The following is a 25348-nucleotide window of genomic DNA, read 5'->3' as shown; positions in this document are numbered from 1 at the left end:
CCTTAACCTTGGTTACTGCGACCCCAATGATGCACCTGCTGCATCCTTAGCTAATGCCCTAACAGAACATGGCTTTGTACAACTCAATGTCCACCCCACCCACCAGAAGGGTAGAATTATCGACTGGGTAGCGACCTACAACTGCAACACAATCTGTAAGGACCGCCAACCTCTGGCATGGACGGATCACCACCTCATCCTTCTTGAGGTTAACATTAATCAACTATTACCCAAAAAGTGCCCTTTGGCACCAGCCTGTCCTACCAGGAACAAATGTAACATTACTGCTGAAGCCCTTATACCCCTGGTCCTACCCACCCTCAACGCACTCCCAGCCAATGCTGATTTAAACCTACTGATTGACACCTTCAATGACTCCATGGCCAAGGCGATGGATACCATTAGACCTCTGAAATTGCGCAAAGTTAAACCAAGAGCTTATCTGAACTCATGGTACACCCCCAAACTCAAGCTACTCAGAAAAAAGAAAGCTAAGGCACAATTCACATGGAAAACCAACCCCTCTGCGGAAAACAAATCAAATCTCATGAATATATCCTCTCTATATAAAAGTGAGATAATTCACACCAAAAACGAGGCATACAACATCAGGATTGATCAGGCAGGGTCCTCCACTAAATAATTATTTAAAATTCTAAAAGAACTAGAAAATCCCAATCCACCTACTGAAAGACAAACCTTGGTGCACCAGCATCCAAAACGCCCTAAACAACAAAATCACAGGACTCCAAACTAAAATTGAGGACAAACGCCAACAACTCTCTGACAACAAGCTTACCAACCCTGGTTTACCAACGCCCATTGATACCAAATCAGGCTTCACATTCAACAAACTAACTACGGTACAAGTTCAAAAAATCATCACCTCCTTAAAACCCTCGAACTGCAAAGGGGACAGCTGTCCCGCCCAGATCATAAAAGACGCAGCTAGAGATCTTTCCCCCTTCATCACTAAACATATTAACCTATTATTCATCAATAACTCAGTCCCCAGTAACCTAAACAATCATGGGTTCTCCCTCTCTTGAAAAAACAATCTCTAGACCCAGCCATACCCAACAACTACAGATCCATCACCACAGTCCCTTTCCTATTAACAATCTTGGACAGAGTCGCCTACCTCCAAATTCAGGAATATCTGGAATCCAACCAACTGCTAGGAATACATCAATCTGGCTTCAGACCTCAACATGGAACAGAAACTGCCCTTGTTGATCTCAAAAGTCTGATTGATGAAATTAAAGAAAAGGCAATGCTGCGATCCCACTCCTTTTAGACTTCTCAGCGGCCTTCGACCTGGTTGACGACAAAATCCTCTGTAGCCACATAGCCACCGCAGCTCACTTTTCCTCCTCTGCCTTCACATGGATACAATCCTTTCTGGGAAACAGAACCATGCGTGTTTTCTCAACAACAGCTGCAGCAGACCCCATCCCCATCTCTTGTGGGGTCCCACAAGACTCATGTGTCTCCCCAACTTTGTATAACATATTTACATAGCCACTATTTGACCAACTGGACCGTCTGGGTGTCACCTACATGAATTACACAGATGGCACCCAGATACTCCTCACCATCACAGGCAACTACCATGCAGACGTCACCCGGATCAACAAAATATTCTCCATCATTCAGGCACGGATGGCCTCTCATGGCCTCTGCCTGAATGATTAGAAGACAGAGCTCCTCCTTGTCAGCTCTCCCAGTTACCTGGCTAAATTTAATCCCAACTACAACAACATCATTATCGATGGTCACACCATCCCTATTGCCAAAAGCGTGAAAACGCTTGGCTTTTACCTTGATGCCAACTCTAACCTCTCCAAACAAACCAAAATGATTGCCTCAGCCTCTGCCTACACCGGCAAGCTCATCAGGGCCAGTAGACCCTTCCTATCATCCAAATGCTGCCTCACTCTTGCTAGAGCCCCCATACAGTCCAAACTAGACTACTGCAATAGCCTGTACCTAGGTGCTAACCAATCTATAATTAACAAATTACAAGTACTTCAAAATAACGCACTACGTGCAGCACTCAACATCCCCAGGCGAGAGCACATCTCCACTGCTAGGAAATCATGCAAATGGCTCTCCATATGACAAAAAATTGATTTGAAAACCATTTGCCTCGTGTACAAGGCTTTAAACCACCTAGCCCCACCATATCTAACTAATAAATTCACCATGAAACCTGCCACCAGAACCACTAGATCCTCCAACACCTTATGCTTGACAGTGCCCAGATTCCTCTTAAAAAGAGCTGGAGGGGCTAGCTTCACAGTACTTGCCTCCCAACTCTGGAACACCTTACCACTCAATATTAACACTATTGAGTCCTTCCAGATCTTCAGGAAACATATTATCGGTTGGCTCCTGAACAATGAGTAGCACCACAAATATCTGGCTACACTTCCTTCTGCTTAAATATATACATGAACTCTGCAAACTGCTGTATTTGAAACTGTAGTACCACCAAGATATGTGCGTACACCTCCCACTGCTTAAATATGTCTGTATATTCTGTAAAGTGCTGTATATTGAAAATTGTATATATTACAATTATGTAACCGTCTTCTTTAAGCGCTGTTCTACCTCTGGTTTTGGAGCGCTAACAAATAAATAAAACAAACAAACATAGTTCTTGGGTTTCCCAGATGTTTGCTCTTGAAAATGTCCCACAGGCTTCTAAGACCAGAATGAAGGGAATATAGAAAAGTAGGTTGCTGGTGCAATGGTCAACAGTCGGAAAACCTACAACATATTTAAGTGAGCAGTCTCTAGTAGAAATGATTAGAAAAAGGTTGTTAGAAAACATTGCTAAGAGGAGACCAATTAACCCCGAGAATTGCTGGGAAGGCATCAAGATGGCAATTGATTCACCTGCAATTCCAGTGCCAAGGTGAATGGACAGCCCATCCTTACAGTAGCATAAAGATTAAAGGTCACCATTTAACACATATCTACTTTCATTGTGACCCTTATAAACGACAAGATATGACATCCTTCTGAACTCCACACACAACACAGAATCTTCCCAAAAGATGATTGGACTATAATAGAAGACAAAGAGATGGCCCAAGGATCAACAGCCTATCATGGATCCTGGACTATAACTCTCAAACAACTTTTGGAACATGCTGTGGGATGTATTGACCACTTTTGCTCTGCTATGCTGCATCACTCTGTTCTGGTGGTGCCAGAAACAGCAAAATGGCTGCAAAACCCTTGTGCGCACCAAAACCCCTGAAAATCGTGCTTTTTAATGCACAAAAAGATGGCTGCCCAATCTGCCACGCATGTTGTCAGTGGTGGAACAGAGCTCTCACTACTGAAATGTGTCACTGGGCTCCACAACAATTGAAAGTGGAGTGCATAAGGAAAAAGCAGTGCTTTGCTAAATGAGACTCAACTATTGCTTTAAATCACCTTTCTTGCTGCTGAAACTTCAGAATGCCGGTACAGAACACCTTCCAAATATTAAAAATTCTCGCTTGGTACTACAATTCACTTAGTTTAAGGAATCACTGTGAACTTACAAGATCCTGAAAGACTAAGAGCATAAAGAGATCTCCACTGCAAAAGTGGCCTGCCTGTGGAGCTGTAAAAAAATCGCTGTGCAGTAGAGGGCTACCTGTGATGACAGCTGTCAAGGGCCTTCCTGATTAAACTTTACCATGTTATAAACTAAAAGTCAATGGTTTGCAATATAACAGGCCTGTTACTGATAGTAACCAATATTGTAGTTGTTTTTGATCCCATAGGTTAAAATCTTGAATGAGAATTCTATCTGTTATTTGATACTACAAGTTTGTTTTGTGCTAAGAAAAAGCCAAAAGAATTTAACAATTAAATTAAACCTGGGTGTGCTGCAAGAACTGGAAAGGCAAGCTTCTTTTCCCAGAGAGAGGGCCTTCCCCTCAGCTGAAACTCACGGGGAGGCGCTAATCGCTGGTTAGCCCAGGACTAAACAATGGACATCCTCCAACCCAGGAAATTCGAAGTGTGAAGGCAGTCGTAAACTCTCTTGGAAGGAGCTTCCCCCAAGGAGGGGGATATACTGGGCTCCCAGGAGAGACAAAGGGGCTGAGCCAAGCGACCATCTGTTGCTGAACCTGAACAAAATACACATTTTAAAAGACTTCTAACTTGCTATCCAAAATCGTGAAAAATATAAAAATGACAGAGCTGTTAATTTAATTTCTGGCTGCACGTGTGAAGAGCGGCAAAACTTTGTGACATGTCTGGACAGGAATGGCAAGATATGTGATTTTACGCAAAATTTATGACTGTTAGAATTGTGTAATGTACACGCATGCCCCCTTGTTAAACATGCATATTTGTGGAAATTTGCAGAAAAATCGGAAAGTGTGTTCATAGCGAAAAGGGCAACAATCTGTAGAAAGTGGAGACAAGATCCCACCACTGCAGGGTTTTGAGGAATAGCTGCTATGTAAAATATGGCATCTTTATGTGTGATTTGAATAAAGGTGACCAATTTAGAAATGTACATTTAATATAAAATCAGACTTGGAGACCAATGGCTAAAGGGAGGTCTCTGAGGATTGTAAAGCAAATCATAAAACCTGATATCACCCAGCCTTGAGCCAATCACTCAAATTGAAAAGCAGAGATAAAGAATTGACCCTATCCCAGCTCAAAGGGGCAAGCTTAGCTAAGCCGGCTCACATCCCCTTTTATGATGTCATTTTATAGCATAAATAGAGACAGCTGACCACACATGCAGACAGACAGATCCACTCACTCTCTTGATGCTGGCGGAGCACCCTGCTGCTGAAATCTACATCTTCCTTGCTCCAGACTCCAGAAACTTGGCAAAGCAAAGGCCTATTGTGTAGCTGAACCATCCTCAGCTAGGCCTCAAATTCTAGAACAGAAGCCCCAAAAGCCTAGGGGAAGCATCATAATACAGCCAGGCTGTGCTGTTACGGCTTGCCTGTGGAATTGAAATATCCTCAGAACCAAGAAGGGCAGATCCCATCCAGTCCTGTGCCGTGCTGTGACCGGAGCACCTTGCTGAACCTGTCCAGTCCTGTGCCGTGTCCAGAGCGCCTTGCTGACCCTGTCCAGTCTGATTTGCCCAGCTGTCAGTCCCTGATAGATCCGAGTCGATGGTCCAGAATCCTGACGGTCCGGAATCCTGACGGTCCAAAATCTTAAATCCATTTTATTTGGTGAGTATTCACAGGAAGCTAGAAACTGTCGATTCCCATGCATTATCGTGTCCCTGCTTAACCTCTGACCTATCGTTACTTCCATAATCAGTAATATTGTTAAATCTGCAGTGAAATCTTATTCTGTCTATCTGTAAAAGCATCCTTTTTCTAGTCATTTGTCAACTTTGATCTATTAATTTCATTCGAGTGACCAGCCTAGCGCTCCTAGGTAGACAGCGAGTAACCAGGACTGAGTCGCGAATCACTCCTGACTCTTACCTGTTCCGTCCTGGTGGCTTAGCTTGGATGCTCTAGTCCATAGTCAATATTTTTCTGATTTTACAACTGAAGCCTCTTTCCATTCTCGCGCGTATCTCGCAACAACAACCTTTACTAAAACCACTATAACTCCCTGAGTTTTTGTGATAGAAACAAAATGTTAACTCCTACTTGTAGCTAACATCTGAAGCTATCCATAGAATCCATATGGAATCCTATGGAACCGATAGAATCCAAATTTCAAAACAGTGCAGTTCTCCCGTTATTGCGAATATCGCGCACAGAAAAGTTTGCCACGATTTTAAAATCCTGAGAAATTTTACACGTGTAAAATAGATTTGCAGGGGGAATCTCTATCCATAGTGCTATCGGATCTGAACCAACACAAAAGTATTATTTTCTGTGCTGCATTTGTTTTGCTCATTACTTATTTCTAGTGTATTAAAGATATCATTCTGTATTCTGTCACCCCATTGGTGATTGTTGTTTACCTATTAATATATATATTATGATTTGATCTTAAATAAGTAAATAAATAATACCTGTTACAAACCAGCCTGATTTCTTGTCCAGCGTGACCCGGGATATTCTTATATAAGGGGTGTGATACGAGTGGTACATCTTTCAAATAATTGAATCTATATATCAAATAAGTTTTTCCATTGCGCTGTACACCAGGCCGAGAGCAGAGTGTATTGGCTGATTGAAAACCTTAACAATGCATACCACCATGTTCACTCAAAACAGGGTTTGAAATTGTCATGTTATGTAGCTCCTGGTTACAACCAAGGGGAGCCTTATTAGCTTGAAACCAACAGCTTACAGGAGCTACATTTGACTCCTGTGGTAAGTGGTGCCATACAAAACTAGCTATGTGATTTTAACTATTTATGTTTGGGGATGTATATACAAGATGATAAAGAACACACTTAAGGGACATTTAGAGCATATTGGAAAACAAATAGACAAAAGGTTTGAGTTTGCATCTGGAGCAAATTTGGTATTGCTGTGCAGACTGTACTCGCTCCTTGTTCCCCAGAGGTATCTCTTGCTTAACTGGTTATGCCAGATACCCAGGATCAGATTTCCTCTCCTGGTCAACAAATCCCAATTACGATCCTTGCTAAATAATATTTGAATAACACCTGTGCTCCGATGAACGATATTGAAGGAGTTGCAAAAAACATCTGGGTACATAGACATGATTCCCCTGACATTTTAACCTATCAAAGATTAGATATAGATGCGTTCAAATTACCAAGATAGACAAACATAACAACCTGCATACCTTCATTGGTTACTATTCACCCTGACAAACATATCATCATGTCTTTCATTCATTACACATGTTTTTCTTTCCTCACATCTATCCTGTATCATTTGTTCTGCACTCAAAAGAGCTTACACTTATGTTCAATTGAACTAGTCTGGCGTGTGTATTCAATGACATCTATTTCATAGGCAAATGATTGTAGTTGAATGTTTAATACAAGCTTGTAACTTCACACGTGTTAGAGGTTTCTCGTGAGCATGAACCAGAATCTATTATGTCATTCTAACTTGTGTTTGAGTGTTAAAATAACGCCGAAGGCCAATGACAACATTTTGTATCATAGTTTTCTTGAGGAGAGAGGATTAGAGAACAAAATCCAAAAATATCTATAGTGTTGCAAACATTGTAAAATTGCTGATCCCAATTACTGCATGTCCATTATCACTCTCATAATTTTAATGCACCCCAAATATTTTGGTTCTAAATTCAAATATATAATACTTTCGTCTCCTTCCATTTCTTTTTTTTGCACTTACCTGATTTCAATGTGCCATGGCTGTTATATTCAGCACCTCCCTCTGTCCCCCAACCCCACACTAGTGACATTGTGAAGTGACTCTTTGCATATATTGTCTTACAAGTCAACAATAAAAACATAAAAAAATGAAATGTCATGTAATAGTAGTGCACTTGCAACTTTTAGCAGACAAATATTAGTCACACTTCCCCCAAGAATATTGTGTATCCTCTCCCAGTAGCACCTGCATTAGAAATAGAGATTCACTTGGAAAAGAGCGTGCTCATTAGTCAATATATAAAAACATAGCCCATTTCAAAGATAAGTGAAATAAAGTGAGAACAAAAAAGAAAGAGACAAAAATATATACAACTCGTTATCAAAATAGATAGAGTAGAACAAAATAAAAAGACGCCTCAGAAGTATTAATGTATCACAAAAGCAGAGTCCTACATTCAAAACACTTAGGGCCTGATTCATGGAACATTTAGTGCGGTGTAAATTGACGTTGCACTGCCAGCAAACACCCTGATTCACAGAGCTGTCCAAAGTGTATTTTTGCAGTGCAAAGTGACTTTGCACTGGCGCAAAGGTGTGCAAAGTCCCTTGAACCACGCTAAAAGTGCCATGACTCGAGACCTTAGTTGTTTTCTGAAAATCCAGTAGTTTAGAGTGGAGGTCAAGACATGAGTGGAACATTTCAATGGCTGGGGAAGTAAGATGTCTGGTCAAACGATGCATACGACTGAGTACAAAATGGTGTTCATTGCTTCGAGGTCGACAAGACATATGTAGTTTCTCTGCAAGATAAACCACCAGGCGGGTCTCAAATGCTCACATTTTCTAGTAGCTATTGTCTATCTTGGAAGAACATTCTTTGTTGGTTTGGCAGGAGAAGAAGCACGGAAATCACTCGAAAATGGCACCACCATGCGCGTCGTGTGGCCTGTGGGCGATTTGACGGTCTACCAAGAATTAAAATAAATAAATACATACCTGAATCCACGCAGGAGATCACAAGTGCCCGTTACAGAGTGCAAAGGTCCCCAGCAGGACTATAGGCTTTACTGGCTTAAAGATACTGTAGGTGACACTCCAAGCTATTTCCATTCAGCTGGACGTGAGACTTGAGAACGAGATGATCCCGCAGAAACCCTGGAGCTTTGGTAGAAGGTTTAAAGATGGAGTGCCCACGTCCTTAGCCAATCCATACTTTACGCATCCATACTTGCCGCCAGATCCAGTGAAGAACGTGTACTTCACCTTAGCAACAGATGGTATTGTTCCCCTATATGGATTGTACATTGCAGACAGAATGTAACTGTGTAGTTGTGTATGACCCATTTGAGCATTGGGGAACACACACCACCGTGGTTTGGAGAGTAACTTAATTTGCAGAGGCTTTCAATGTATTCAGTCTAGACCGCTCTAAATCCAGGATTGTAGCAAAGAAGCCTAATTCTGAACATATATTATTTTCCAGAACCATCAAGGACTCAGGACTCCGAAGCATCCAACCACGAACGTTTGCCAAGAATCCCCATCTGCACTCAATGTAAGTGGCTTCTTCAAATGTAATTCTGCACTTCACAACTTTGTATTGAACCCTCTCTAGGCTTTTAGATAATGCTAGACAGTGACACTGTAATTGAGTTGATGCAGTGTTAAGTGCAACTGTTAAAAGCAGACACCTGCCTGTTTGCTGTGAAACATTTCTATGCTGCAATTGATTGAAACCATGTCCACTCCACTGCCCCCCATCCTGAAGATGAGCTACACCCCTGACACTCGCGACAGTTGAGTGACTTTCAGTGTTCTGGCCGATTAAATCACAGAGCAAGTTGGAATGCTAATGCAATTTTATTTATGTATTTATTTATTGCATGTATACAGCGCACACAAGCCCTCAGGAATCAGGGCGCTGCAATCCAGCTAGTGAAGTTCTTAGTTCAAGAATGGACAGTGCAATGAGTTGGTGATTTCTACACAGAACTTTACTGTGTCTCCAGTATGCCAGCTTTTAAGAATACAGACTCACAAAAATACTGGACTTCATTGTAGCAAAAAAATGCCTTTATTCAGACGATAATCTAAAATGTAGGACGTTTTGGAAAACAGTTAAGTGAAATGTTAATGTTAATGTTAAAGGACATTTGTACTGCGCACTATCACCACCGGAGTGGTCCCCTGGCGCTCTGGCGGCTCTGAAAGAGGGAGGGAGAGGTGGGTTTGTGGGTGGAGGCTGGAAAAGTGCAAGATTGCAGTGATGTGCTGTTGGCAGCCTCAGCCCGGTGGTTCCGTCGGCTGGGCCTGGGGTGTATGCGGCCGTTAGTCGTCGTGTGCTGATGTGCGAGTCTATGTGTGTTTTTTGTTTTGTTGTTGCAGTGTAGTGAAGTTCGTGCGGTTTGTTGTGCTGGAGGTTTGTGGTTGTGTTTGGTTTGGAGTTTGAGAGGTGTATGCAGAGAAGGAAATTGTTAGTGGTATTGGTTAGTTGGTATCTCTATCCTGGATTGACCGGTTGGGCTCGTGTAATCTTACACGACGGGGTGCTTGCGCACCCTGTGCCTCAGGAGGTACATGCCCGTTTTTGCATTGGAGGCCGTTTGAGCATTTAGCTGTCTCCTCCGTCCACTCCCTTAATAACTTTGCATGCTCCTCACCCCCACCCACATGACTAGCGCACCTGCTAGTGTCCATACTTCCGATTGTGTGGTGATTGGTGGTATCTCGTCCGTTCCACAACCCCGTGGTACCTAGTTGTGGCTGTACGGGCGGTGTGGGATGGTAAGGGTTGTCTGGAGTTGTTGCCTCCGTCTCCCTGGGTCTCGCAGGTTGATGATTGATGTATGAAATAATGCATGCCATGCAATAGGAAGGGGGGCCGAGCTACATCTGAGTGTAAGACGAGTAACACTTCAATTACACAAGTATTATTTTTATTTTGGTATTTGTATTTAGAGTAGTGCTTCAAGACTGTATATGGTACATTGCATAGAGTGCCTTGTAGAGAGTTGTTCAATCCTGTTACCCTGTGCCTTATAATTGTGGTATACCGTGAACTGAGTGCACACACACTTTATTGTGAGGTCGGAGTGCAAAAAGCCAAGGTAACAAAGTGTCTCTGATACATTGACAAATAATTGCACAGTGAGAAAATATACTACAAACATTAGAAAGAGATGATACAAAATAAAGGGTGTGCATGACAGTAACGCAACTCTATGCGGTAGTTGGGAGAGGGCACAGGCAATACAAAACATGCAGAGATTCACAGCGGTAAACTGTAATTTACTATGAGAACAGGAAAGGTGGCCGTACAGGAGATGTTACTGTAGTGGGATTCTCAGAAGACCCTGTTCAGTAGATCGACAAGATCATCCGGGTCAATGATATTATCGCTTTATAAACTGGGGGAGGTTATTGGCTGCATCTGAGTATTCTGATTGGCTGAGAGGAGATCAATAACTATCTCCATGTGCTAATATCATTTATCATGCATAAAGACAGCAGGATGCTCCTCATGAAATGTGCATGTTTTATAGGAGTGTGCCACTGTGTTGCAATGTGTAATATTCATAAATGCTCACTACCATATATGTGACAGATCTAGCAGTCTCTGTGAACATGTGCATGAAATGTCACATTTCTTAAAAACGGATGTGCTGTGAAAACATGAAAAGGTAAGTCCATAGAAACTGACGTTTACATTTACCAACACCCCAACAATCTGCCACCATAAGGTTGGTGCGCGCCTTGAAACACTTGTGCATAGGCGCGTTGTAAATGTCATATCATATCATACTGAATGTGAAACGGAGTATGCAGTTTCAAACATGCTAGAAGTGTGAAATAGTGTGTGCAGCAAACGTGTGTGAAAGACACACATGCATCTGTGCTGACTATCATGTTGTCTGTCAAACCAAATCGTAATGCCAGAGCAGAGGGTCTGTCCAACTGTAGGGCCACCCATATGCTCATCTCAGGCCTCCTGCTGGCAGAATACATGGGAGCCTCACCGCACCTCCCCTCCCACCTCTTTAGTGACTTTAAGTCCATTCTCTAGCCTCGCTTTTGGATCAAAGCCACAACCATTCACAGTAGAGAAGTTGCTGACTTCTAAAGTCTGGGTTAAAGTCAGAGAAGTGCCTCTGTGACAATGAACCGCTACTCTGAACCCGGGTGACCTGGACACTAAGCAGAACTGAGCTGCACATGTTCACAATCCTTTGTAGCCAATCACTGAGCAATACATCAGCCTTTCTTCTCTAGGTCACCATCAGCATTTCCAGGGAAGGGCCACAACGTCAGCTTTTGCAATGACCCATGTCAATGTCTATTCTATAGGGTGCCACTGGCAATTTGTAAACCAACACTACCCATGCTTATCCTCCAATAGAACAAGGGGCTGGCGCGCATTGACTTGTCATGAACTGCCTTCTTCGAGCCGAGAGATGAAAGCAACTGGACTGGATCTGCCTCAAGGCATACAAGACAGAAGTCCTCCCCTAGGCACCACTCAGCAAACACCCCAAGCATCGAGCTGGATAGCAAGGGAGTCCGAGACCACCAGGAACCCCCACCTAAAAATGGCACCCCATATTAAGCTAAGATCAGTGAGCTATATGCTCCATGCACGCCTCTAATCAAGGAACAGAATGCAGCCGCTACCTAACAAAGTAATGACGTGTTCTCATCTAGTGATAAAGTGCTATCACACCAGGTGTTACTATTGCCCCATGGTGGAGCACTCAAATGTTTAACCTCAGAAGGATGAGAGGTTAAATCGACCCCACTGCAGGATTCACACTTGCAAAGTGCCAGGTGCGCTCATGCCAAAGACCAGCACTTTACACGTACGCTAATTAAAATGTGCGCATGCATATGCTAGGGTATGAAGTTCTACACGTAGTCAATTCATATTCTGGGAATAATTAGCCATAATTCAAATGACAGGCTTCCAACTCAAGTGGTGCACCCGCATTTTGTAAACATGTCCAAACGCCTTTCAAGATTTAGAAACTGTACCCATTAAAACAAGATACAGCACAGAATGGCTGAGGCCCTGAATCATTCACTTTTGTGCACGGTTCAGATGGACTTTGCACTGCTGAAAAGTGACTTTGCACTGCAGACACAAACCCTGATTCATGGAACTGTGCAAAGTGCATTGTTGCAGTGCAGAGTCATTGCAAAGTCATGTTGTACTGCAAGATTGACTTACAAAATGACTTTGCACTGCAACAATACACTAGTCACAGTTCCATGAATCAGGGTTTGTGTCAGCAGTGCAAAGTCACTCTGAACTGTGCAAAAATGTCCATGAATAGGGCCCAGAAAGTGTCAAAAGTTTAAGTTTCAAATGTTTGTGCAGCGAAGATGGGCCCAGCGCTCTCAGTGAACAGATTCACAAACTGCACAGGTCTGCAGGCCAGTGATCAAAGTGAGCAGGAACGATCCGGAACGGTGTTCCACTACTTTTGTTTCTGTTTACCATTCCTCTACTTTTTATGACCATACTCACAATTCTATACAGAGGATTTGTTCATCTATGTCCCTGTGCAAGTGTAAAGTTGTAATAGGAGCCCTAGTTGCTAGCCACTTAGACTATTGCAATGCCCCGGCTGCGACACTTGTCACATGTTGCAGTGTGCTTCCGCCTACCCTCTCCCCCGTTGAGACTGCAGTTCCACGACTTTTCTCAGTACACTTCTGCCTCTGCTTCAGGCTGAGAGTGTCAGTAGTTTTGTAAGGACATATTTAGTTCACTCAAAGGATTATGCATATGTGGAAATGTGTCCTCAAAAATGTGGTGCAAATGAAAACACCAAAAAGAACATTTGAATTAAAACAATCGTTATGGGAAAGCAATCATATGTACAGAGGGAAAATGATGAACAGTATCTGTGTAAAGCCATGAAGCTCCCTTGTTTGGAATGGCGTACCTTCCCATGGCTTCATTCACCAAGATGTGCGATGCATTAAATTAGAAAATGGCTGCAAGTGTCTCAAATGTTCACTGTCCATCTGATTCTGAATTCACACAACCTAAATCTAGAGTAAATCTGGAGCTGCTGTTTCAGCACTCAGATACCCTGGATGAATCCTGTCGCACGTGAGCATCCCAAGGATATCCCAGGTATCTGCAGAGGTGGTCCGGTTTCAGGCCTCGTGAATCAGGTACAATGAAGAAGGCATGCAGCCGGGATGCTCAAGGACCGCTCCAGATTATCTCGGGTGTAAATGTTTCAGATCGAGGCACACTTCTAGTATTTTCTTCTGAGCTCCTCTATCCCCTCTCATATCAACACATTATAGTTTAAATTCAGTGCTCCCGGTAAATATCCTTATCAACCATAAAATCAGTATAGTGGGTAAAGAAATCCTATAGGGTAAATGGGTTTGTAGTGTTTATGACACGTTCTTTGCACCATGTTTAGTGTGTCTATCAAGTAAGATTTAACAAACTTTGGACCTAATTCATGGAATGTGTAGTGTGGTGCAAAGCGACTTTGCACTGCCAACAAACACGTTGAACCGGGTCTGATTCACAGAGCGGTGCAAAAGTAACTTTGCACTGTAAACGTACTATTTTCTCTGCGCTAAATGGGCCTAATTCACAGTGCAAAGTTTACTTTTGCAGTGCAAAGTGACTTTGCACTGCAAAAATACACTTTGCACGGATCTGTGACTCAGGCTGCGTTCAACGTGTTTGTTGGCAGTGCAAAGTCACGTTGGCCACGCTAAACATTCCATGATTTAGGCCGTATGGCTAGTACAAGATCCAGACGAGTCAGCGCCACCTGCACTGTTGTTGATGAGTAAGCATCGTCTGCGTCAGTTTCCTTCCCACCATGCATCTATGAATTTCTCTACGCTCACATGCTTCATTCCCTTAGCAGAGACTCACCAATGTGAATGATCTCAGTAAGATGCCTACCAGAGGTAATACTACAGTCTTTAGAGCCAGTAGGAAGTGTGGGCATAATGGGGACGCGGTGCTGCAACTACACACTATACATTTGATTATAGCTGTTCAGATAGCACAGCGAGTTGAGCGCTCGTTCTGACATCCGTGCGTAGCCTGCTGATGCAGGTTCAAATCCTGGCAGGGCCAACTCATCCTTCCGAAGTCGAGTATCATGTAGTGGGTTAATAATGAGAACTGTTCACCTGAATGAATGTTCCGGGGAGGGTGAGGAATGGGGGTATGCTAATAGTTGGTAACTGTTGTTGAGTGAAGTGCCAATAAAGAAAGTTTAAAAAAAAATGATAAAAAATAGTGACAACTGTTATTGCAGCGCTTAGATACCTGCAGATGTGTAGCGCTATATAAAAAACGAGTTATTATTATTATTATAACTCACTTCCACAATTTTAAGAGCTTTTGCTTGCGTGAACTATAGACATCCAGGAATATGCAAAACCACCCATTCTACTGGAGTTCTTGTATTTAATTCATTATTTTTTATGCAAAATGCTTAAATGTTCAAATGTATTTGTTCAGTATTTACTAAATAAACTTTAAAGAACAGTCATATGCTTTCAAGTGATATGTATACACTCACCCGCACACCACCACATATACAATTGTGTGTGTCTATTGCCCTGGAACTGTTGAGAGAAAAAAAGTATAACTAGGACAAAATGTTACATAGATAGATCACACCTTTTTAAAATGAAAAGGTGCACAGTGTGTCGCCCAAAGCGGTCATATGAAGGGAGCAGGCTTCCAGGCGATCAACAATGCTTAAAATAGGTCACCGCGTATAAATGATGGCCCCCAAAGTGTGTTGAAAAACCCCGGCATGATTGGCCTTTTTCCTAATGTGTCCTGCAGGTCCTGAACAGTAATGCAGCGTAGGCGCTCTGGGTATTGGCTTCTGGGCTGATGGTCAAACTTTGGCGACACTTAGGAAAATTGATCTGCCAATACATGTCTTTGAATTGAATTGACAGAGAAAGCGAAGTCGCAAGAGAGCGCTCCCCACATGGCGGGCAGCTGAAAGATTTATGACTGCACGCAGACCGGCGAGATTTGCAGCTAAGAGGAGCTGAGTCAATTTCAGCAGAGGGCTGTGCAGTGGCGAGGAATGCTCGCTGTTACTGAAATGGACACACAATAGCGGTACCGCACGCTTGCATTGCAACACGGCTTCATTAGCAAGGGTGCACGTGGGGGCGAAGCCCTTAGTACACTGCGTTAATTCTCTCCATCTCACCGTAGACTGCAGTCAGGAACGACAAGGGGCTTAATGATTTTCTATTGAAAATAAAAACTCAATTGTTTCTTAGTCCAACGATTGTCAGCATTGTTACAATTTAGGACATTCCTAAACATTCCACTAACACAATTAACTGTTTTCAATATTCTACCATTATAGGCAAATAGGCAAAAATATCAGGGGTCAAAAAGTGGGGGGACTCATCAACAAACGCAATGGGATGCAGCGTCACCAGAGATTAGCATATCAAGGTTAAATGTGCACATTTAATTAAATTGGCTTTGCATATCCAGCCAAATTGCACAGGACGAATGGCATTTGCCTTTCATAAAATCAACACACAGAAAACCAAGAGAGGATATTTTCTTCTAATAGTGTTCTTGAAAATGTTAAAAGGTGTGCATATTTTAAACTCCAAGAACCAATACAAATGTTTTCCCTGGGACTTGCAGTACCGAAATGAGACATTTCACCTTTAGTTGTTTGTTATTTTTCATCAGCTTATACAGTGCAGTGGTGAAGTGTGCGGCCCACTAAGCTGACGAATGCAGTTTGGTCTCTGAGGTCGTCTTTATATAAAAAATTTGAGGACATTCAACGTTTCTCATTTTAGCTTGGGGGGACTGAGTCCACCCTCTGAATAAAGTGGGAGGACTCCGTCTCCCGCGTGTACCCATGACTTGAGCCCTGAGTAATATATTACATGTCTAATGCATGCCATGCATCATGACTAGTGTTGCTCCTCCTTGAAGACGTGAAGGAAACGCAGGGGTGTTTCTAGGTGCGGAGGTGTTGCTAGGTTTGGAAAAGATCCAGGGCTGCGCTGATGTCTGGACTGTTGGAACTAGGGGCGAGCTAGCCTTTTGGTTATAGCATCTGAGCTTCTATCCGGGGCTACAGTCAAAAGGCCCGCAGCTATAGTGCCCCCCCCAGGCTCCTCCCAGCGACGCCTCTGAGGAAACGTATGCTCAAAGACAGACTGCTCCGCCCTGAAGCTGTACAAGTGTAGAGCATATATATATCTCCCCCAGAAACAGCCTCGTTTGCATGTGTGTCTATGTGTGCATTATCGGACCCTTGTTCCTATGATGAACAACTTTCTCGTTTGAAGCGGAAATGAATGCCAATGTGCGGTGTGATCCAGCGTGTCATTTAGTTTCCTTGTTAAGGAATTATTTGTTTCTATTGGGGAGGAGACATTTACTAAATCAGCAACTATGAGATTCACAGTCATACGCTGACCCTTGAGCGACTGGACAATATCCCAGCAATGATTTTCTAATGTCCATAACCATTTTCAAAAAGGGGCCAGATTCCCCATATTTTGTAGACTTACCAAAGGATGTTTCTTAAGGCATATTTTAAAAATGGTTGCATGCATAAGCATAATAAATGAGTGGGATTGACGGTTCCAGAAGAGAAGATGATAGACCCGGCAGAGAAGTTGAGGAGTCTAAGGCGAAACAACAGCATTCAGGGCAGGGGGAGCTAACCTAAATCAGAGAGACTCCAGGATATGATACATGGGGTGAAGTGAAGACTGGGCAATACTGTTGCACATGTGTTTTCTCTATGCTTGCCCCCCATCCCCAGCCCCAAAGTGGCACCACTGGTTGTGGTTTTGTCAAATCTTCTGAAGCTACTACATATCAGGTCTGAGGATACAATTTGGGTGGATACACCACCCAAAGACTCCAAACACTACAAAACAATGCTCTTAGAGCTGCATTAGGCATAAAGAAGAGGGAGCATATCTCCTCTATTAGGCGGCAACGCAAATGGCTATCCACGGACAATAAAATCCACCTAAAATGATCTCCTTGACCCATAAGGCCCTAAATAATGCTGCTCCTAGTTACTTGACGGACAAAATAAAAAGAAAAACATCTATTAGACCCATGAGACTCACCAACTCCAATTGCCTGGTAGTACCCAGATTTAGACTTGCTAAAATCGGTGGCGCAAGCTTTCCTGTGAGAGCTGCCAACTTGTGGAACACTTTGCCACCCAACCTAAGAGTAGACCAACCCTTCCCACACTTCAGAAGGAGCTTCATCAAACACATTAACGCTAACAACGACTAGACACCTGTAATGAACCTTCACAAGTGTAGCCCTACTTAATGTACTCATATGTGTGTAACCCTATGTTTATAACTGCTAACTCTGTATATTGCCAACTGTACATTCATGTAAATACTGCAACCGGTAATTGGACATTCATGTAATATTGTAATATTGTAAACTTATTCATGTAACTTTGTAACATTGTAAGTCTCGCATATAATTGCTGCTGCGCCCGGTAACCTCTGGGTCTGGAGCGCATTATAAATAAATAAACAAACAAACAATTTCTCTCATCAGTAAAGGCAACTCACTTTATTGATTCAATCTGTGGAGTGACAGTGTGCAGGGGTATAGACATCCTCACGGCTAAAAGGTCAGATTGGGTGGATGAGAGCATCAATTACATTACAGGGGACTGGGTGACCCTGACATTTAGAAACCAAACTTGAGTCCAGTAAATACTATGGAAAGGCTGCAAGGGGCATCAAAAATGATAATATATAGGGTTTCTTCCATTGGGTTTTTATATAAATCTTTATGTTTATTAGGAAATAGACTGTTGCGCTCCTCATATTAGAACACCGGTCCCACAGCTGATGATCAGGGTCTGGACCAGGATCCAAAGAATAATAAGACCATCAACTATTGCAATCGATTTGTGTGCTTGTTTGGAGATGGGAAGGCCTCAACCACCATCTTAAGTACACTTAAATCTAACTCTGCATCTATAAAACTCAATTATGCCATAATAATCATAGGGGATTTCTACTTTCAGGCTTGGCATGGGGGAAGACTTGCTGCAAGATAATGATGAGGAATCGGCCCTGCATCTACCCAAACCCAGCCTGACGGATCCATTATCCTTGGGCGGGCACAGTATTTGTGGGAAATATTGCTGGGCAATTGTTTTATAGCTATTCATGGAAACACAAGCTCATCCGGTTGCGGTAATTATACTTTCGGACAATAGGAGATTTAGGAGTATCATGGAATATATACTGGTACCCATCTCGTGGTGGGCCAGTATATGTGATTTTAAGTTTCTTGTCCAGGAGTGAAAATAACCATAATCCGCTTCTGCTCCTTTGGGCCTGAGATGGGGGGCAGTTTCAACCAGGTATACGTTTCCGTTCTGATGTAACTAAGAAGGGTGCTGGGGCAGTGCACTGGACGACAGAAAGGGATGGTAGCTTAAAGAGGGTTATGGGTCTACTTAACTTAAAACATTTGACCTAATCACATTTGATCAAGTTTATTTGACCTTCTCTTCGGTCTAAAATGAGGGGATGGAACCCCTGCAGTCCACCCGACTTTCCCTCAACCTAATCTATACCCATACCCACCCACACATATATATATACATATATATATAAAATTAAATTTGACAAAAAAAAGTTCAAAACAATTCGATCAGATCAAATGTTGTAGGTCAAATGTTTTTTAGGTAATGTATGCTAACATTTAAAAGAGTAGGGTCAATGGCTTCAGTAGAATGGTGATGCTGACCTGTCTAAGCTTGCTTGCATAGCCAGAGGACATAGTTGCAGCATTTCCTCAATAATGAGGTCTTGCAATACGAATGTGAGTCCACCTTGCAATGATGAAGAGCCATTCAACAATATAAGGAAATCCTGGCTATCACAAGCATGCCAGGACATTGTGGCTCTTAAGCATCACTGTCCCGATACCAGGTTTATTAGAGAGACACAGAGAATATAAAAATGAACTGTCCAACAGAAGGAGGGAGATTTCAACAGAGAAATTGGCTATTCTATGAGAGGCAGCTGTACAATAATAACACAATTTTTGGGGAATATTGTCAAAAGAAGCTCCAATAAACTGGACTTATGCACAATTGAGGTCCCTGAGACTCTTATTTTAGAAAAACATTTGATAGATCATGTTTAGGATATCTACCTTTCTATTTCTATTTCTTTTACTATATATTTATAGAGTGCCAAAGCTCGTAGGCATCCAGGCGCTCCATAGAGCAAAGACAGAAGAATAAACAAAAATAATACAGACAAACAGCCAAGTATCTCCCTAGGCAATCTGGTTTTCAAGAGTTTTCCAAATGTAAAATGATGTTCTTCCTTCCGTAGAGACTCTGCGGGCTCATTCCAAACCTGTGCAATCAGAATGGGAAATGACCAACCATTCCCCCAGGTTCTCTTGAACCGATGGACGCTTAAACTGCGAGCATCAGATGATCTCAGGCTTCTGCCTGGTTTATAAAACTTCAGTTTCTCCTTTAGGTAGTATGGTGCAATCACAAATAAGCATTTATTGCCAAGCATGAGTATCTTAAATTGAACTCTGGCTACCACAGGGAGCCAATGAATCTCCCTGCCGGCCTTAGATACTGGCTCCCTGCGTGCAATATTGCACACTATGTGTACTGCATCATTTTGAAGCTTCCGAAGCTCATTCATACATTCCTTGCTTGCTCCCCCATGCAGAGAATTACAATAGTCGAGCTGCGGTAGGATGATATCTCGGAGCAGCTTTTCGTGGTTATTCTTCGAGACCATCGGGTAAATCTGTCTCAGGATTAATAAATAATAATTTGAGTTCTTGACTATGTAGTTCACGTGGGCGTCTGCGTTAAGAGTGTCCTCCATAAATGTACCAAGGAATTTAGCCTTACTGGCGACATGTAGATGGGCTCCATCAATGCAGAAGCTCACGTATTCCTGTCCCAGGCCATTACAGGCATGCTTCGACCCATACACCATGAGCCTCAGTTATACTAGCATTTAACTACAGCCGGTTAGAGGACAACCAGCTTTTAATGAGCATATACACTTCATTTTACTTTTCTTGATCAGCTGCTTAATCCTCACTGAGTTTGATGGAGAGCTGGAAGTCATCTGCATAATTCGCAAAGAATACCCCCAGCCTCTCTATTTGCCCCCCAAGAGGTTGGATATAAATATTAAAAAGAGGTGGGGATAGACAGGCCCCTTGTGGGACGCCACACAGAATGGGCTCAGAGTCGGAGTAAGCATCGCCCCAATGGATCCTACAGTTTCAGCCACAGAGGAATGATCCCATCCATGTCGCACCTTCTCTAGAGAAACCACCAATATCAATCAACCTCTGCAACAGCCTTTTAGGGTCAAGGAGGTCAAAAGCTGCTGATAGGTCTAAAAGAATCAGCAGTCCAGAGCCACTCCTTTCCAAGGCTGAAAGCATATGTGAAGGACACGTCAGGCATTTCTGAAGGATACTTCACTTCTTTCATGGAACATTTTTGTCAAATCACTATGGAGGAGATGACTCTTGTGATGTCCAGGATAAAAGGCCAATAAATCACCAGGGATTGATGGTGTCTGAAAAAAAGAAATGTCACTGTCAGCCTAACCTATGAGTGCCAGTCCTGGCTCAAGTTTTAACACACTAATCACTTTAAATGTGGTGCTCTGGTAGCAGGAAAACTTGGCATAATTGTCTCAATTTTTAAGAATGGAAATAGAGCTTACCTCTCAGCTGACTTCCGTGGTAACTTTACTGGACAGTTCATCTTAGCTCTTCCTGGGTATCCTGCTAAGGAGACTGGAGGAATGGACATAGGAAGGACATATTTTGAATGATACCAAGCTAGTTTTCAGATCTGGGACAGGCACTACTTCATCAGACACTGAATGTGTGCTCAATTCTGGCTAAACATCTGCAAATCTTTGGGTGTCCTGTTTGCGTGGCCTTTATGGACCTGAACTCTGCCGTTGACCATGTAGACAGAAACTCCTTGTGGGCAACCCTAAATGATCTGGCTGTGCCTAGAGCCCTTTTAGAGATGCTATACTGATGGCCTTCCAAAATGATTCAAGGGTACAAGTTTGGTTTGGGGCAGAGGCAAATAAAGCAAGGATACTTCTGTGGGTAAGGGAATACAGCAGGAGTGTGTAGGTCCCCTTCCTTTTAATCTTTATATTAACTAATTAGAAGAGTGTTTTTCAGCCACAAATGTCGATGTTCCACAGTACGGAAGTAGGAGGTTGTCAGTTTTGAGCAATGCGGTCGATGCTGTGCTCCTGGCAACAACACCCAAATCACTTCAGGTATTGGTCGACAAATAAAATGGATGCATGTAAGCTAAGGGCCTACAAGTAAATCACAGGACATCTTTTACTATGTTCGTTACAGGAAAAAGAAAGATCCATCAGAGAATTTGTTTGAATGGTCAATGACTTAAGGACTGATCATTTTGACTATCCTGGTCTCAGATTTCATGAAATGAAATGATATTTTATTTATATAGCAACTATACACAATGTGTTTCAAAGCACTTTAAGGCAAGAGAGGGAACAAGGAAGGGAAAATACAATTACACTCTTACAGGTCATGAACAGTAAGAATGTGAAATTAACTATCGTACTCGGCCTGACGACATTTCAGATAGTGCAAGAGCTAAGACATAAGATAAGGAAGAGAGGGGGAGAGTGGGAAGGAAATGGAAACAGACAGGTGACTACCGTACTAGGCCTGACAACATTTCTGGTAGAGCTGGAGAAAAACAAAAGGTGAGCGAGAGGGGTGCAGAAAGGGAGGCGAGGAACAAAACAAGGGACTATCATACTAGGCCTGATGGCCTTTCAAATAGTGCTGGAGGGAGAAGGGGGGACAATTGCGGGGAAGGGGGAGGAGACAGACAAGGTTGAAATCATACTTGGTCTAGGCACAATTCTGATAGAGTAAGTGCATAGAAGAAAGTAAGCGGATGAGGGGAGGAGATAGGAAAAGGGATAAAGGGAGAGGAGCAGAGAACAGAGAGTAAGCAGTCAAAAAGAGTGGAGAAGCAAGAGTGGAGAGCAAATACATAACAAATGTACCTGGACTAATCAAGTAGCTAAATCAGCTTTAAAGCTGCATCAGGTTTCTGGTGGCATTTTTAGATTTGCTAATAGTATTCAGCATTATTCAGCCGAATTGCCATCTTTATACAGAGGCAAAGCAATCCCAGCAGGGATGCACAGGAGAGAAATCCTGGGATATTGCAATGTGGATAGTCTACAGTTAGCTGAAAATTAATTTCTGACCATGGTTCTATCGGTTCCCCAGTCTACCTCATTGATTATTGCACATATAGAGACTGACTAAACTTATTTAGCAGACATTGTGCACTCTAGACCAATCTTATTTTGCTATATCTTATGGACACAAAATGCAGAGAACTTGACTAAGGTCCTACTTATATACTTGCTGTCACTCACTAGTTGAAGTTAAGTTGGTCGGTTGGTTTTCATTAGATCTCTCCTGCTCAAGCTTGGTCTTGGAGTCTGTTTTAAAACCACTAACCTCATCATCTAAATGATCCCAACAGACTCTGAATTTGAAGATCACCCAGATTGTTGCCAATAATTGGGAAACAGATATCTCCACTCGGTCTCACATCAGAATATATCTGCCTTTGACTGCTACAAAGGCAATGCCCAAGTATCTGACTCTTGTGACAAAGCGACAGCACAGAATTGTTTGTACTAGCGCAAGGCTTAATGTGTTGCCGCGGGCACAACGTATGAGCAGTTGGAACGTGGGCACTGCTGTATGCTGCACCTGTGGGGCAGAAGAGAATTTAGAGCACTTTGGAATCTTCTGCCCAAATTACTCAGATATCAGGACAGCGTGGTTACTGGGCATCTTAAGGGACAGCGGTATAAGGCATTACAGACCAGCACTCACATTCTAATTAGCCTGTACAGAGGTGATGGTGTCTTACACTGGCCAGTTATTTGACCAGGACATGGAAAAGAAGAAGCAATTTACTCAGTGCTGCTACTTAATTTAAAGCTTATCTCCTTGGGTGGGCTAAAACATTGCATATGTTTTGCACTCCTTTGATCTCTGGTAGATTATTTGCCTGATATTTTTGTGATCCAACACAGAGTTCTACATTTCTGGGGTTATTAATTGCACTGTCTGCACTTTATTTGGTTACAGCAACACCAAGATGCCCCTGGTGGTCAGGTTTTTATTTGTACTGTCCGCACTTTATCTAGTCTTGGCCAATGCAAACATTATTTCATGATCAAATCTATCATGATACTGTGACTAATTTTTGCATTTTAAACGTTGTTGATGGATTATAACTGTATTTAGTGGATTTGTTTAGTTGTGCATAATTGCTGTGATAAATTTGTATAGAATTTGTTTAATTTATATGAATTTATTGCAATTAGTTGATCGCAAAGTTTCCAAATGTATTTCAAATACCAAGAGGAACTTTTTTTCATGAACATGTGTGCCAAAATAATGTCAATCAATCAACTGACTGGGAGCCCATTTCCTAAATGATTCTGTAAATAGTCAGGTCTTTGCTCTTGGTAGGGAGAAGCTTGCTCAATTTCAGATGTTGGTTATGTAGGATAGGAGGGCCAGGGGGCTGTTCTGTACCAACGTTTTTAAACTTAAGACAAAGGAGTGCCTGGAACCTTATTTGGATGTATTATTCAAAGAAAAATAGAGTTGCCCATTCTCAAAATGTAGATTTGGACAACTGTGAATGAGAGATATTTTAGGCAAATGGTGTGGTCTCCCTGAAAGAGGTTTATTCCCACTTCCCAATGAAGTAGGTTGTGTCTGTGCTCACAATAACCCCTTTTGTACAGAGGTTCATTGTGCCAGTATTTGAAGCCTGTTTTTGAAGCACATTTTAAGAAGAGAGAAGTCTGGAGAAGAAGTGAGAAAATGAGGTTAGCTTGATCCCCATCAGTATAACTACTGAAAGATACTGATCATGGAAATGAAAACCAGCGGGTGCATTGTAGGATAAAAGGTGTGTTGGACATGAGGGTATTTTGTAGCCCTTTTATAAGAGTGTAAAATTGGGCAAGGGTGATGGGCTATGGCTCGTCCATTGCTTCATTTTGTTAATTTTACTATTTCTGCTTTTAATTATCTTTCCTTGCATTTTTTCCTTTAAAGACTTTATCATTTTAACAATGCATAAGGTTAAGAGAAAGTACAAAACAAAACACAACAAGTGGGGTTCATGAGAGCTATTAAGAAAGGGGGTGTATCGCGGCAACGCAAATATGCAGCAGCAGATGTAGGGCAGTAGATCAGAGGCAATGAAGGCTGGATCAAGAAAGTCATACATAAGTGTGAACATATTGATCAGAAATCATATCAAAGACACATCTCAACAATGGTGGCTTAACAGCCTGAGTGGGAAAGCTCTCATGAATTGGAAGCCAGGTCTCAACCTACTATTCCTGGACCCTAGAGAAATAGCACAAACATGTTCTCCCGCAGCTATTTCCCAAACCTTGGAAAAGCAAGCAATGACCTGTGGGCCCTCCACTGCCTTCAAACCTTTGGCCAGAACAATATGAACAGTCAGCAACAAGTGAGTAATTAGCAGGGCCCCCTCATGGGACGAACTGATTCTACTGGCACACATCGAAGAATCATCAGGTGGACAATAGGTAATGAGGAACCAGTTATATACTTTATCAAGCCAGCACCTCCTTCCAGAATCACTGGGCCTTTCCACAGGTCCACAAGAGGTGCAGAAAGTCACCACTCTGACCACAATCCCGCCAGTAGAAAGAGGAAATAGAAGGATTAATTTTGTTAGGACAGGTTGGATACACCAGTAAAATATTGTGTATGCGTTCTACTTGTTTGTCACACATCAGGGCACAGTTGTGACCCTACCCATATTTTACCCCAGTTATCGTCCGTGATGGAGTAATCCAGGTCTCCCTCCCACTGCAGCATAGAGGGGAGCTTGGTAGCTGACTCTGATCTGCCCAAGAGTCTGTACAACCTAGTGTCTTTGTTTTTGGGGGGCC

The 25348-nt window shown here is 42.5% G+C and overlaps 1 protein-coding gene across 4 annotated transcripts in view; it reads left to right on the top strand.

The window, feature by feature from the left end:
- Window positions 1–25348, top strand: part of NTRK3 (neurotrophic receptor tyrosine kinase 3) — a 1833633-nt gene that overhangs the window by 455186 nt on the left and 1353099 nt on the right. For all 4 annotated transcript variants that reach the window (XM_069624286.1, XM_069624285.1, XM_069624287.1 and 1 more), the window contains exon 3: window positions 8748–8819. In XM_069624286.1, coding sequence (XP_069480387.1) covers window positions 8748–8819 — 72 coding nt within the window. The remainder of the gene's footprint in view (window positions 1–8747; window positions 8820–25348) is intronic.

This window comes from Ambystoma mexicanum, chromosome 11 (genome assembly GCF_040938575.1).
Source record: "Ambystoma mexicanum isolate Mex_15411 chromosome 11, UKY_AmexF1_1, whole genome shotgun sequence".
NCBI classification, from domain to species: domain Eukaryota; kingdom Metazoa; phylum Chordata; class Amphibia; order Caudata; family Ambystomatidae; genus Ambystoma; species Ambystoma mexicanum.
This window is presented reverse-complemented; position numbering and strand designations above follow the sequence as displayed.